This window comes from Lissotriton vulgaris, chromosome 1_2 (assembly GCF_964263255.1).
Source record: "Lissotriton vulgaris chromosome 1_2, aLisVul1.2, whole genome shotgun sequence".
Lineage (NCBI taxonomy): Eukaryota > Metazoa > Chordata > Amphibia > Caudata > Salamandridae > Lissotriton > Lissotriton vulgaris.
This window is the reverse complement of record NC_141686.1, coordinates 16,892,810-16,905,535: the sequence shown is the minus strand read 5'-3', so window position 1 is coordinate 16,905,535 and position 12,726 is coordinate 16,892,810. Positions and strand designations below refer to the sequence as shown.

Genomic DNA, 12,726 nt, shown 5'->3' with positions numbered 1-12,726 from the left:
GTGGTTCCAATGGAAGATGGCCCGTTCTTGAGTAGGAACAGAGCTTTATATTTGTAACCACCTTGTATTTGAATACATTTCTGGGTATCCTGATGGAACAGTCATGAGAAATTAGCATTAAAAGCCAATCATTTGTATTAATAGGTTGGAGTTTGAGAACCAGAAGACTCGTTTGGCGATTCAGCTGGATTTTAGTCGTGGACAGCTCGAAAAAGAGACCAGTAGATTCAGAAAGCTAACTGAGACAATGTTAATTGATGAAGGAGAGATGGCAAAATTAAAGAAGGTAAGGAATGTATTATCTTTGAAAAATAGGATTATTGTGGTTAACGAAAAGATTTCATAAACTCATAGGGCCTCATTCACAAAGGTAAACTTACAAATATAGTGTGTACTTTTAAGATTGTTCTCTATTCACAAAGGTAATTTACTAGTAGGAACTTTACAACTACAGAGTCTGTGCACGCAAAAAAAATAAGTCTTGCCATTTTAAAGTGGATACTCTACATTCGTATAGGTACTACTCGTAAAATAATTTTGTGAATAACGAAAAATCATAAACTTCCACAAAAGTTTAAGTTTACTTTTGAATATCAGGCCCCTTACACTGTTACCGCCCATGTTCCGTTTTTAATATGCAGTGATTAATTAATACTTTACACTATTGCATCTAATTTTTGACTATCCGTAGAATGAAAAGAAGCATTGTTATAGCCAATAGGTCTCTTCTTTGGGACCTTATAAATATTTAGCCATGCAGCACATTATCCTGGGCGCTGTGCCACCAGGGATTAAAGAGCTATAACAGTTACTATACACTGGTTCATGCACTGTGATTCAGGAATAAATTCATGCCTCAGGAAACATTTCTGGACACATTCCAACGCTTTTTAAAGCATAGACAGAAAGACAAGTGCTGGATGCAAGTCAACAGCACTATACCTTTCTGTGTGTGACTACATCACTAAAGTTCTAATCAGCTTATGAAAAAAAGCAGTGAAGTACTTTCCAATGGGGGAGGACCCTTTTCCCCCCAGCCACTATTCCCCAGGCACCATTCTCCAGAGTTTTCCATTCAAAACACTGCTCGCACCATTTTTACCAGCAAGCCCCTGGCCCACCCTTTCTCGCAGCCCCCTGGGTATAGGACCACTGGACATAGCAACAATAACAAAATGCCTGCTTGTCAAGTAAAGGAGAAATAATGGATAGACAGGACCAGCTCCGCGCACCTAAAAACTAAAAAAATAACCTGACCTTGTGTATTGTAACTGACGCTTTTGTAAAGCACTCCAATGCCTTCAGGTCAATCGAGTTCACACTTTATAAAAATGCCCCCAAAATTAATCTGACCATGTGTAATGTAACTAGTTCTCATGTAAAGCGTTGCTACAACTTCGAGTCACTAGAGTTTACATTATATAATAAAACATGTCTCACAGTCCCTGGAGAGCTGCTGTGAATGTGATTTGGAATTAGAGCTCTCTGAGGAGGAGGACAACAGGTAGAGGCAGTGGGCAGGCATGCAGCAACATGGGAGGAGGTGGAAGGGACAAATGCTTCTCCCGTTTGTCAGGTAGAGGTAATATAATGAATAAACAGGCACAGTATCGGTATCACTTAATCTCTGCGCACCTGAAAACAAAAATATAACCTGGCCTAGTGTAATGTAACTGGAGATTTTCTGAAGAGTTTCAATACCTTTGGGTCAGTCGAGTTCTCACTCTATAAAAATGCCCCCAAAAATGTATCTGACCTTGTGTAATGTGACTAGCGCTTATGTAAATCGCTCCCAACATTTTCAGGTCGCTTGAAAGCACATTGTATAACAAAAACTGCTTCACACTCCCTGGGGAGCTTCTGTAAATGTTCTTTGAAATTAGAGCTCTGAAAGGAGGAGGACGACAGGAAGAGGCAACAGGGGGTATGCAGCTACATAGGAGGAGGTGGTATGCAGAAATGCTGGTCCGATTTGTCAGGTGGAGGAGAAATAATAAACAGGGGAGGTATCAGCATCACTTAATCTCCGCGCACCTAAAAACAAAAAAATGAACCTGACCTAGTATAATGTATCCTGCACTTTTGTATAGCGCTTCAATACCTTTTGGTCTGTCGAGTTCACGCTTTATAAAATTTCCCCCCAAAAGTAATCTGAATATTGTGTAATGTAAATAGCGCTCATGTAAAGCACTCCAACACCTTTAGGTTGCTTTAGTTCACATTATAAGAATGTGACAGGAGTTGCACAAGCCTTGCCCTTAACTGTTATACAAGGTTGGGCTGCTGAAAGTCCAGTGACCGAGGCTCGCTAATGTAACAAGCAATGAAGCGGGAGGGGTTCTGGGGAAATATTTGCACTTTGTAGTCAGAGAAAATTAAAGAGCCGACTTCAAAAATAGCGCCTGAAGCGCCTGGCCTTTCATTACAGTATTTGAAAGGGTTGGGGAAATTAATGGTCGGGCGCTGAAGCTTAACTACCGAAGACGGGCAAACAGTGGCACGAGCAGGATTCAAAGAAAAAAATAGTCCCTAAAATGAACATATAAACACAGAAGCATAATGTTAACAGTAATTGGGCTATGCTCTGTGGGAGTAGACTAAACACAAAAAGAAAGGACAAAGAGGAAGGATTAACTACTAGCAAGCAAGCAATTTTGAATGACAATCGAAGGAACAAATCAAAAGGCAATTGGTGGGTTGGAAGCCCATACAGTGAATACAGCATATCTTGAAAGGACAGCGCATGCACGACCTACTCTGGACTTTAAAAACTGATATTTTAAGTTAGACTAACGGCTATGCTGGATGAGCTATGACTACGAAGAGGCCTTGATTTGATTTGGAAATATTCCCGAGTTGATGAGCTGGAATTCAAAACCACACATTTTTTTTTGCTGATGAATCTTGATACCGGCATATAAATGATCTAATAGATGCTTTTTGGCACACTCAACACAGGCAGAGGCAATCCTGTTTGAATTGGTGGTGAAATCAAAACAAAAGTACATCCTTTCTTTGATTGTCAGCAGAGACTTTTCTTCTAATAGGGTTGAAGGTAACCTTTTTGGACAGCAGTGAAAGGTTGCTGCATTATGAGCTTTTCTTTGATGCTGTGGGAGTTACACATACTTCTTAAACGTAATCAATCTTTGAATTAAAATTGGTAATTATCAGATGTAACATGGGGGGATCCTATTGAGTTATCTTTGTTTATGTACAGTTTTAATCATATAGCTTTTGGGGTTTTCAAGGTAGACACCTTGTTTTGACATATATGTACTGGCAGTTGAAAAATGTGGACATTTCGGGGTAATCAAAGTTTTTTTTTATCACTGGAGCATTTTATCTGTTTTACATTTGAGGCTGCCACTTCTAGTTTTTGTGTGCTATATCTACAACCCTCAAATTTGACGCATTGTGGACATCAGACTTTGGAGTAATTATAAATATTATGGAGGAATCTAAGGAGAGCTAAGGAGCAGTCTGTTGGTTTCAGAGTAAATTGGGGAGAGGGCGCCCTTAGGAAAGCTGCCAGTAACTGATGTGGGAGAATACTATCAGAAAATTATCACTTGCTTCTGCTAGTGAGTGGCCCTAGTTTTGACAGCTGTCATGTCATGCTTGAGTTGAAATCCGAATTGGTGAGCCAAAAGTGTGGCAGGATTTTTAGCTTTGCTGAAGTTGTGACCCAACATTTTTATTAAAATCTTAATTGCCAGGTGAGCTAGACAGCTGTGCTTAAATGTGCTTGTATATTTGGGTTTAGCTAGAAGGATGGGTTTGAATTACATTATATGACCTATTTCGGTATAAAGCAGCACATACAATACATGTATTCCTGTACAATATTGCAATCAACATTACAATCATTTCTCCAAATCAAACAATATCTTAGCAACCTCACTGTTTTCTACTAAACTACAGGCCTTTACATTTCACCATCAACCAACGCTCTAGCATAATTTCCAGTCTTTTATCCCTCATCAATGAGGTCTGAAGGCCTCTCTCTGTCTTTCCCAAAAAAATCCATTGCGGTTCCACATTGACTAGGTCAAATGTGTCCTCAAAGGGCTTAAGACCTCAAGCCTTTTATGTGGTGCAGAAAGTAGATGTCCCTTTAAGATTTCCACAGCAAATGTGGTATCTGGGGTCAGGACATGTTTTCAAAACCTTCTGATTCCAACAGAAGGCTTGATAATGAGCAGGAGGCCAAGCTATTTTACAGCGAAGGCATGAAGGAAGACTAACAAGCAGACTTTCTCCCCCCCAAAGATAAGTGACTTTCCAAGGAACATTCTTCAAAGAAAACTTCCAACAAAAAATCCACAAAGACATTGTTGCCCAAACCCAAACTCTTCCTCGATGTAAGCTAAACCTGTAGCGCCTAAAAAGGTGAGGCCCGAGATCTTTGGCCCTTTAACTGACCCATTGCAGGTGAGGGCCTTCCATCTAGCAGTACTGAAAGTTTTCAGGATGGCTCTGCAACCCTCCCCACAAGGAGAAGGTCTGGGCAGATTTTAACAATGAACCACTAATGGATCCTCTACCAAGGGCCCAAAGGTTCGGCTCAGATTTAGTGGCCTTTGCTATGGAGGATAAAGATTATGGCTGCACACAGGATGATGAGTCAAAAGCTGATCTTCTGTCTCCTTACAATACTGATGCTGACGTTTACTCAGTGTTACAGAAAACCTATGACCCAGTTATCGCTCCGGAAGGAGACACTTACCCCAGTATTGGAACTTTCATAGGGTCACATGCTTGAATCATTCCACGTCATCGAGATGGGAGTCCCAAGGTATATTAATAGCAAGGCAAAGTTAAATATAGACTAGAAAGGCCCTCGGGCCACATGTATCTAGCAATTTTAGAATAATTTTGCAGAATCGGCCTGTTTGCAAGCTCAAAAAAGGTTTTTTTTTTTTATGTATCTAACTCTATTTTGCAATTTCGTAACCTGTTACCGAATCGCAAAATCGGTTTGCAATTCGATATTTGGAAGGGGCGTGTTTAGGGCATCCCTTTCAAATACTGAATTGCTGCTGTATGTATGAATATTTTGTGACCGTGAATGCGGTCGCAAAGCATTTGCATTTTACCACTAACTTCAAGTTGGTGGTAACCAACTCACAAATGTATAGGGGTCCCAAAGTGACCCCTTCCCCTTAAGGAACAACACTGCCTGCTCAAAAAATTGAAAGGGTTTATCTGAAAGAAACACTTTAGTTATAGATTCCTTACCTTGAAATTACCCCCCATGCGTCAGACTGGATCCGGAAAGTTTTTCCGTCAGCAGTACCTCTATGCATCGGAAGGTGGCGGCGGTCAGCTCCGCGTCTGTTGTTGGCGTTGTGATTGCCGGGAGGATGTTGCAGCAGCTACTTATATGCCGCTCTCGTGAGCTGACGTCAGTTCTTTCTTTTTCCTCACCAGCCAGTGCAGATCAGGGAAGAGCAGTACCTCAGTTGTTTTTTGACAAATTTTTTTTTTACTTTTGTCGACTTCTTTTTTGAGTCTTCGACTCCGAAAGTGCACGAGGGATATCCGGTTTCAAGGCCTGCGGATCCTGTCATCGCATGAGGTCGGTGACGGATCCGCACCGCATATGTCTCTTTTGCCTGGAGCGCAACCACGACCCCAAGTCGTGCTCCGACTGCCGGTCTATGGCACAGAAGGCTGCGCGGGAGCGGTCCCAAAAGCTGCTTGAGCACTGGCAGTCACTGTTCAAGGTCCCTGTCGAGAGGGAGGTCAAGGGACCGGTTGCAGAGCCATCACCAGTTTAGTTCGAAGTCTTTGCACTCGGGGTCGGGTATGTCGAAGCATAAGAAGAAGTTGAAGAAGCATCGTCGCTCTTCCACTTCTCCTCGTCGGTCGGCCGATCCGACGAGGCACGCAGGTGGAGCTCCTCTCGCGGTTCCGCGCATGGAGCCTGAAGAGTCGACTCCAAGTTTCCCTCCCTTTCCGGGACCTTGAGCAACTCCCGCCCAATCTTCGTACGTTCTACGAGGCGAAGCATGCCATCTTTGGGCAGACAGACCCCGCTGGCGCGCCTTCGCGCCCTTCAGACTCGGTTTGGGGACCAAGGTCCTTTCTGTCGGGGGCTCCCGCGGCGGAGCCCCCCCTGGAGTCCAGGCCTGGATCTTGATTGGCACCAGTTGTCCTCGTTACGCCTCCACTGGCACCGCTTCCGACAGCACCACTACCGGGTTCGATGCCGATGGGCCCCCTGGCCTCCATCTCGACATGGAGACGGACCAGCGTCGTCTTACGCCGGACCCGGTGCCGAGTTTGGTTTTTGTGCCCCTGTTCACTCCTGGAGCCTCTTTTCACCCTGAGTGGCATTCAAAGGATGAGGAGGAGGACTGGGAGGGGATGTCGTGAAAATGCGCCAAAAAAGAGCAATAGAACCAGTTCCTCCATCACAACAAGGAAGAGGGTTCTGCTCCTGCTTCTTTTTGGTCCGCAAAAAGTTCAAGCAATGGCAATCAATTTTAGGCCTGAGGAATCTCAATTCCTGTGTCAAGAAACAGTCCTTCTGGTAACTTTACAGGACATTCTCATGCTTTTAAATCAAGGAGATTACATGCAAAGCCTTGACCTTCAAGATGTATAATTCCACGTTCCCATCCACCCATCCCTCAGGAAGTTCCTATGGTTTACAGAAACAAGGAGCCATTACCAGTTCAATGTCCTTCCTTTTTGCCTTGAATCTGCCCCCCTGATATTTACAAAGCTATTGACTCCAGTAGCAGCTTTTGTAAGAAAACAAATACATCATGTGCTCTTTATTTGGACAATAGGCTGGTCAACAAATCATCCTTTTGAGCAGCACAGGCATGTACCCTGGCCTGCACAACACTGTTCAACGAGCTAGGACTTACCCTAAATCCAGAAAAGTCAGTCATTCAGCCTTCAAAAACTATAATGTACCTAGGATCAACACTCAAAACAACCCTCAAAAAAAGACTATCCGTCTGAGGAGAGACAACTAAAAATAACGCAGAGCTAATACAAAAAAGGTCTCTTTCAGTTCACCTTTACAAATCCCTGCTGAGGATGATGGCATCCTGTGTGAGACAATGGCTTAGTATAAGGCGCACACCTATGTAAGTGGGCACCCTTCCTTAATCCACAACCCTTATGGTGATTTTAGTGGTCTTCGACAACCTTAGAAAGCTCTCTGAGTGGTTGCTGTGGAGAGCAGCCTTCAGGCTTAGTCCAGAAGGATTGTAAAGCAGCTTGTTTTAACAGAAAATAATCTTATAGGTTTAGATTAAATGAAAAAGAACAACACAGTGTATTTCAAAAAATATTTATTTATTTTAAGACACTCACTAACACATACAGATATCTCCTAGCTGGAGATATACACAATACACACAATACTTTTCAATAAAAACAGGTAAGTAACACAAATACACAGTGGTTGCATGTGGAGAACAAACCATGTACCAAAATAGTGGTATGAAAACCACAACTCAAGTCAAGACAATACCCAGAAGACGATGAAGTGCCGGGGACCAAAGGAACCACCCAAGGTAAGTAACCAGGAACACCCTGGATACCGTGTGCAGAGTGGGAACACAACGGCATGCTCAATGCAAGTCAATGGGTAAGTCGCGGTTGCAAATTTAAAGAAGGACCCTTCCCAGTGACCCTGAAGAAACCCTTTGGAAGACAGAACATTGGAGAGCTACCTCACCTGTGGATACCATAGGAACCAGGATGCCTACACCAGGGAAGCCAGGTCATAGGTGTTAAGTGGTGTCGGAAACCGCAGTCGAACTCAATGGAGGACTCAAGCAAGATGCAGCTGAGAAGGTGAAAGTGCGGTCGGTGCCTTTCGGAAGCAACAACAAGCCTTTGCAACTGCAAATAATGATGAAAGTAAAGAAGGTACAGTGTTGGGACCAGCAAGGTCCAGGTGACTCACCACAAGCAGGGGAGTCAGGGCAGGCCTTCAGCAATCAGGGGAACCCACAGAAATCAAAGGATACCCTCAGGAGGACCCACAGGCCGGAGTCACTGAAGTTGCAAGAGGACTTCGAATAGCGACCCAAAGATGCAGGTCCACGGTACAAGTGATGCAGTGAGGACGAAGATCTAGGTCACAGAAGAAGCTTGAGGTTGGGGCTACTTGAAGCCCGAAGATATTGGTGGAAGGAAGCCAATAAACCATTGCAACTGCAATTTAACACTGCGCACAGGGGTTCAGTTCCTGCAGCTCTGACAATGGATAATGGCCTCAAACTTGGTGAGAGGACAGGGCAGGCCTCCAGGGATGTGAATAACCACCCACTGTGTGCTGAACCTTCGGGAGTCCGTGGGATCCCAGGATCAGCAGACCGGTCAGCTTAGTTGTGGTGCTTGCAGATGCAGGGACGTGACTCCTTCACTTCAAGGGAGATTCCTTCAGGTGTCTTGGAATGCACACCGTCCTTGGAAGGTTCATGTATGGAGCACAGGCATGTGCGTTGCAGCAGATGAGCAGGGCGACGAGACCTGGAGCAGCAGAAGTCTTCCTAGTTGCAGCCTTGATGCCCAGAGCGAAGTCCAGAGTGCCCAGATGGTCGAAGAAGAAGTGGTATCTTGAAATGAATCTTGTCCCTCAACAAATCTAGGGACCCGCCCTCAGGTAAGTCCTTAAGTACCCAAAGGAAAGGGTTGGGACAATTCAGGGTTCCCTTTCCAAGGGAAGAGTCGGTCAGTGGGGGGATATTCCCGTATCCTTTACCCGGTTTTGTGCCAAAGCAGGAGCTCCCTGAGCTCTTTTGAACTGGACTATGCAAGGAGGGCACCAAATATGCCCTACAAGCAGACTGAGTTCTGCTGGCTAGTGCTCCCACCCGGCCTCAATACATTAAACCCTGTCTGGGAGGTGGTCACCCCTTCCTGTGACAGGGTACCTATTGTTCTGCCTTCCCCTGCTCAAGCTTGGCTCAACAGCAGGAGGGCAGAATTGTGTCTCTATTCGGCAGCAGCCATGTTGTGCTGTCCGGTACTAGAAGACTGGTACCGGGAGCACCAAGGGCATCCCTGAGGAGCTTTACAGTGCATGGAATCATATCTTCCACACTGTTTCCAACATGTTTGATACTAAACATGACAGGGTTCATTACAGCCAGTGGTGAGATGGGCATCACGTAATAACACATGGACACTCTATGTATCGTAATAGCTAATGCACTTACAACCCGGTAGAATGAACTCCGAAGCTTTTAGGGGTGTCCTGCTCAGGCAGGGGCACCCTCACACTTAGAACTGAGCACCCTGCCTTCAGGATTGAAAGGCCTGCTTTAGGGGTGACTTATAGGTTTTTAGTCCAGTGACCTTAGATATAGCCTATATCTTTCATAAGTGATGCTAGCACCAGCTTACACAGGCTGTAAGGGCAGGCCTGTAGTTACAGTTTTAGAAATCTCCCATGGGTGGCATAATACCATCTTCAGCCTACGGGGAACCCCTTTTGTACCTATGCCCTAGGTACCTCAGTACCACATACGAGGGACTTAGAAGGGCACACCAGTATCCAATTTGGGAGGTACCTAAGTACTTACCTTAACCATTTTAGGGGGGAAAGCACAGAGGCTGGGGTCCTGATTAGCAAGATCCCAGTCAGACTAGTCAGAAACCATTGCAACACCATGCAAAAAGTGGGGATAACCATGTTGAAGGATCCTACATCCTGCATCTCCCTAGTTCCATTCTACATATATATCCTTTTCAAGAGAAACTCAACAAGCAGTGGCTACAGGCACCGGTATCCTTCGACAATTTACTCGCCGGCACTCCAGGCATGCTCAATGCCCTATGATGGTGGCTGCATTGAAATATTCTATCAGTCGGTCTCTCCTACCTGAGCATACCTTCTTCGTTGATCATAACTACCAACCCCTCCCTCAAAGGGTGGGGAGCATACCTTCAGGACTTGCAAGTCGGTTGCAGGTAGCAAACGCCTCATCTCCTTCTGAATATCAACCTGTTGAAGCACAAGGCAGTCCATCTTGCCTTACAGCCTTTCTTTCCAAAAATAAGGAACTCATCAGTACTCATCCAGATGGACAATACAACCACAATGTATTACATCAACAAGCAAGGCGGCACAAAATCACGCCTTCTCTCTCAAGAGCCAAAGTGCATATGGTAGTGGACTATTCACAACAGAGAGGAGCATGTACCCAGAATCCAAAAAACGACTGAAGCCCCATTCACTATTATGCAACTGCTGTTGTCCTCCCTCAGCGTCAAGAAACCGCCTGGTGAACGTGTGCTCTACAAATCACCTTTAACATAACATAACTGCAATTTCACCTTCTTTCTCTCTTTTTGAAGTTCTTTTATTCTCGTTATGTTTAGGCACAATCCGTTCTTCCTCTTCTTCAGAGTCACTATCTACTTGTTCATGTTCAGGCCCTGAATTTGTTGTTCCATTCACCTGAACTTCTTCTTCTTCTATCTGACCCTGTTCAGGTCTTATTTAAGTTGATCCTCTTCTGCCTGAACCCGTTCTTGTTCTCCTAACTGATCCTGTTCAGGTCTTACTACAATTGGCTTTTTTTGTAGCCTGAGCGTGTTCTTCTATTCCTGTCTGTCCCTGCTCTGGACCCTTGGTATATCTTTTCACCTGAGTATGTTCTTCTTTCCCTGTCTGATCCTGCTTAAGGCCTCGAGTAATCTGGTTCACTTTTTCGTGAGCGTGTTCTTCTACACCTTTGTGGTCCTCACTACTTTCCTGTTAGTCTAATCTTGTTCTGCTTCTTGTTTGAATAATGACTTCTGGTATGTCATCCACTGGTTTCCTGACTTGTGCTCGGTTGTTCCGCGTCTATTTGTTCAGAGTCTATTGCTCTGGATTCTTCGACGTTACAACCTTCAGCTATTTCAACTGGTTCATTCAGTTGTTGTATCTTTTCAATAGGGCCTGGTACCTTTTTGGTGTGACTAGCATGAATCCAATTGGGTAAACCTGTACACTTCACTGCTGTAGTAGTGATCAGTATGACTTGTCGTGGTTCACCCCACGTGGGTGCTAAGCATGTTTTTCTAGGGTGTTTCTTCACTACCACCCAGTCTCCTGGGTTCAAATCATGCACTTGTGCTGGCTGCCTGGCAACTGCGCCTTCTCCAACCTGGTGAGAGACAAAACGCACTAATAGTCAAATACCATATCATCTGAAAGAAACAGGTTAGTGTTAGATTTCTTACCTTAGAATATCCCCAGGCGTCAGACTGGATCCGGAAAGTTTTGCGCAACAGTACCCCTGCGCGTTGGGGGGAGGGTGGGGGGGGGGGGGGTGGGGGGGTCTTAGTACTTAGACGCCGCCCTCGCGCGCTGACGTCAGTTCTTCTTTTTTCCACACCGGCAAGCGCAGATCCGGAAAAAGCAGTACTTCTTAGTCACTTTTTGACTAAACTTTTTCGATCTATTTTGATCATTTTTCGAGTCTTTAAGACTCTCTGTGCCGATAAGGAGTTCAAGCCCTGTGCCGATTGTAGCCGACTGATGTCGGTTACCGATCCCCACTGTTGGTGCCTCTATTACTTTGGGGCCGACCACGACGACAAGTGCTCACGGTCCCGGTCCAGGAGGGGATCAAGGGACCAGTCGCGGGGCCACACTCGCCGAACCTCGGTGAGTCGTCACCATTCGACGGGCTCTAAGTCCTCAAGTAAGAGGCACAAGAAGTCCAAGAGGCGACATCGCTCTTCCGACTTCCCCAGACGCTCGCGCGATGTGGATTTGGGCGACACAGCCCCTGCGGCTCCGCCGGAGCCGCAGGCGTCGCGGCCAGCTCCATACCCGCTGGTCCCTAGGCAGAACGCGACACCGGCGGAGATTGATGCTTCCTCATGGCCATGAGGTCGTTCTCTCCTCCGTCCGGTCCCGCAAGGGCGCCCTCGGGCCCCGCTGCCCCGTCTGGGAGTCCAAGCGGGCCGGTTGCTTCGTCCCCGGCGCCGTCAGGTGCTTCGGTTCCGGCGCTGTTGGCGACTGCGGTCCCGGCGCCGCATGGCCCCACTGGATCCGGATCCGGGTCGCCGCTGGTTGACCTTACGACCCCGCCGGAGTCGACCCACTGGGTGTCGTCCCCAGACGACGTCGTCCCCGGTCCCTCCCTTGGTCCAGATCCGGTGTCGGACTGGCATCGCTCGATACCGTATTCGGCACCGGCAGAAGAGCAATTCTTCTATGATCCGGCCCCATCCTTTGAACCTGAATTTCAGGAGATGGAGGGCGAGGGAGACTGGGAGGGGTCTGAGGACCCTCAGGCACGGGAGTGCCAGTTGTATCAGGACTGGGCAGATGAGCTACGGGAAGCCAGTAGTCTGGACACTTCGCCCGACACTAGCTTTGTCTCCCCTCCTACCGTGGCTACGGAGGATAGGGCTGCTTACAGTGTGGTGCTGACGAGGGCGGCCAACGCCTTGGCTCTTGAGCTCCCCGTCGCGACAGTGAGATCTAACATTCTCACTGAGGTCCTTAAACCGCAGGCACGCTCTTCGGAGCCTCTACTTCCATTTAATAAGGCTCTCACGGGGTCCTGTTGGGCACCTGGTCCAGGCCCGCTACAGGTCCCCCTGTAGATAGGAACGTCGCCAGGCGCCACCACCTGGCTCCGGGCGACCTTAGCTTTCTGTCCACCCATCCCAATGTAGTGTAGTTCCTATATTCCCAATAGGCTCTTAACATTGGAATAACATAAACAATAGTTTAGACGTAGGACGGAG

General features: G+C 46.4%; 1 protein-coding gene across 1 annotated transcript in view; it reads left to right on the top strand.

Moving 5' to 3' along the window:
* The window catches only part of SMC1B (structural maintenance of chromosomes 1B), a 2,420,665-nt gene that overhangs the window by 1,604,275 nt on the left and 803,664 nt on the right, over nucleotides 1-12,726 (top strand). Inside the window, exon 16 of the mRNA XM_086952745.1 lies at nucleotides 145-286. Within this exon, the coding sequence (XP_086808871.1) occupies nucleotides 145-286 (142 nt within the window). The remainder of the gene's footprint in view (nucleotides 1-144; nucleotides 287-12,726) is intronic.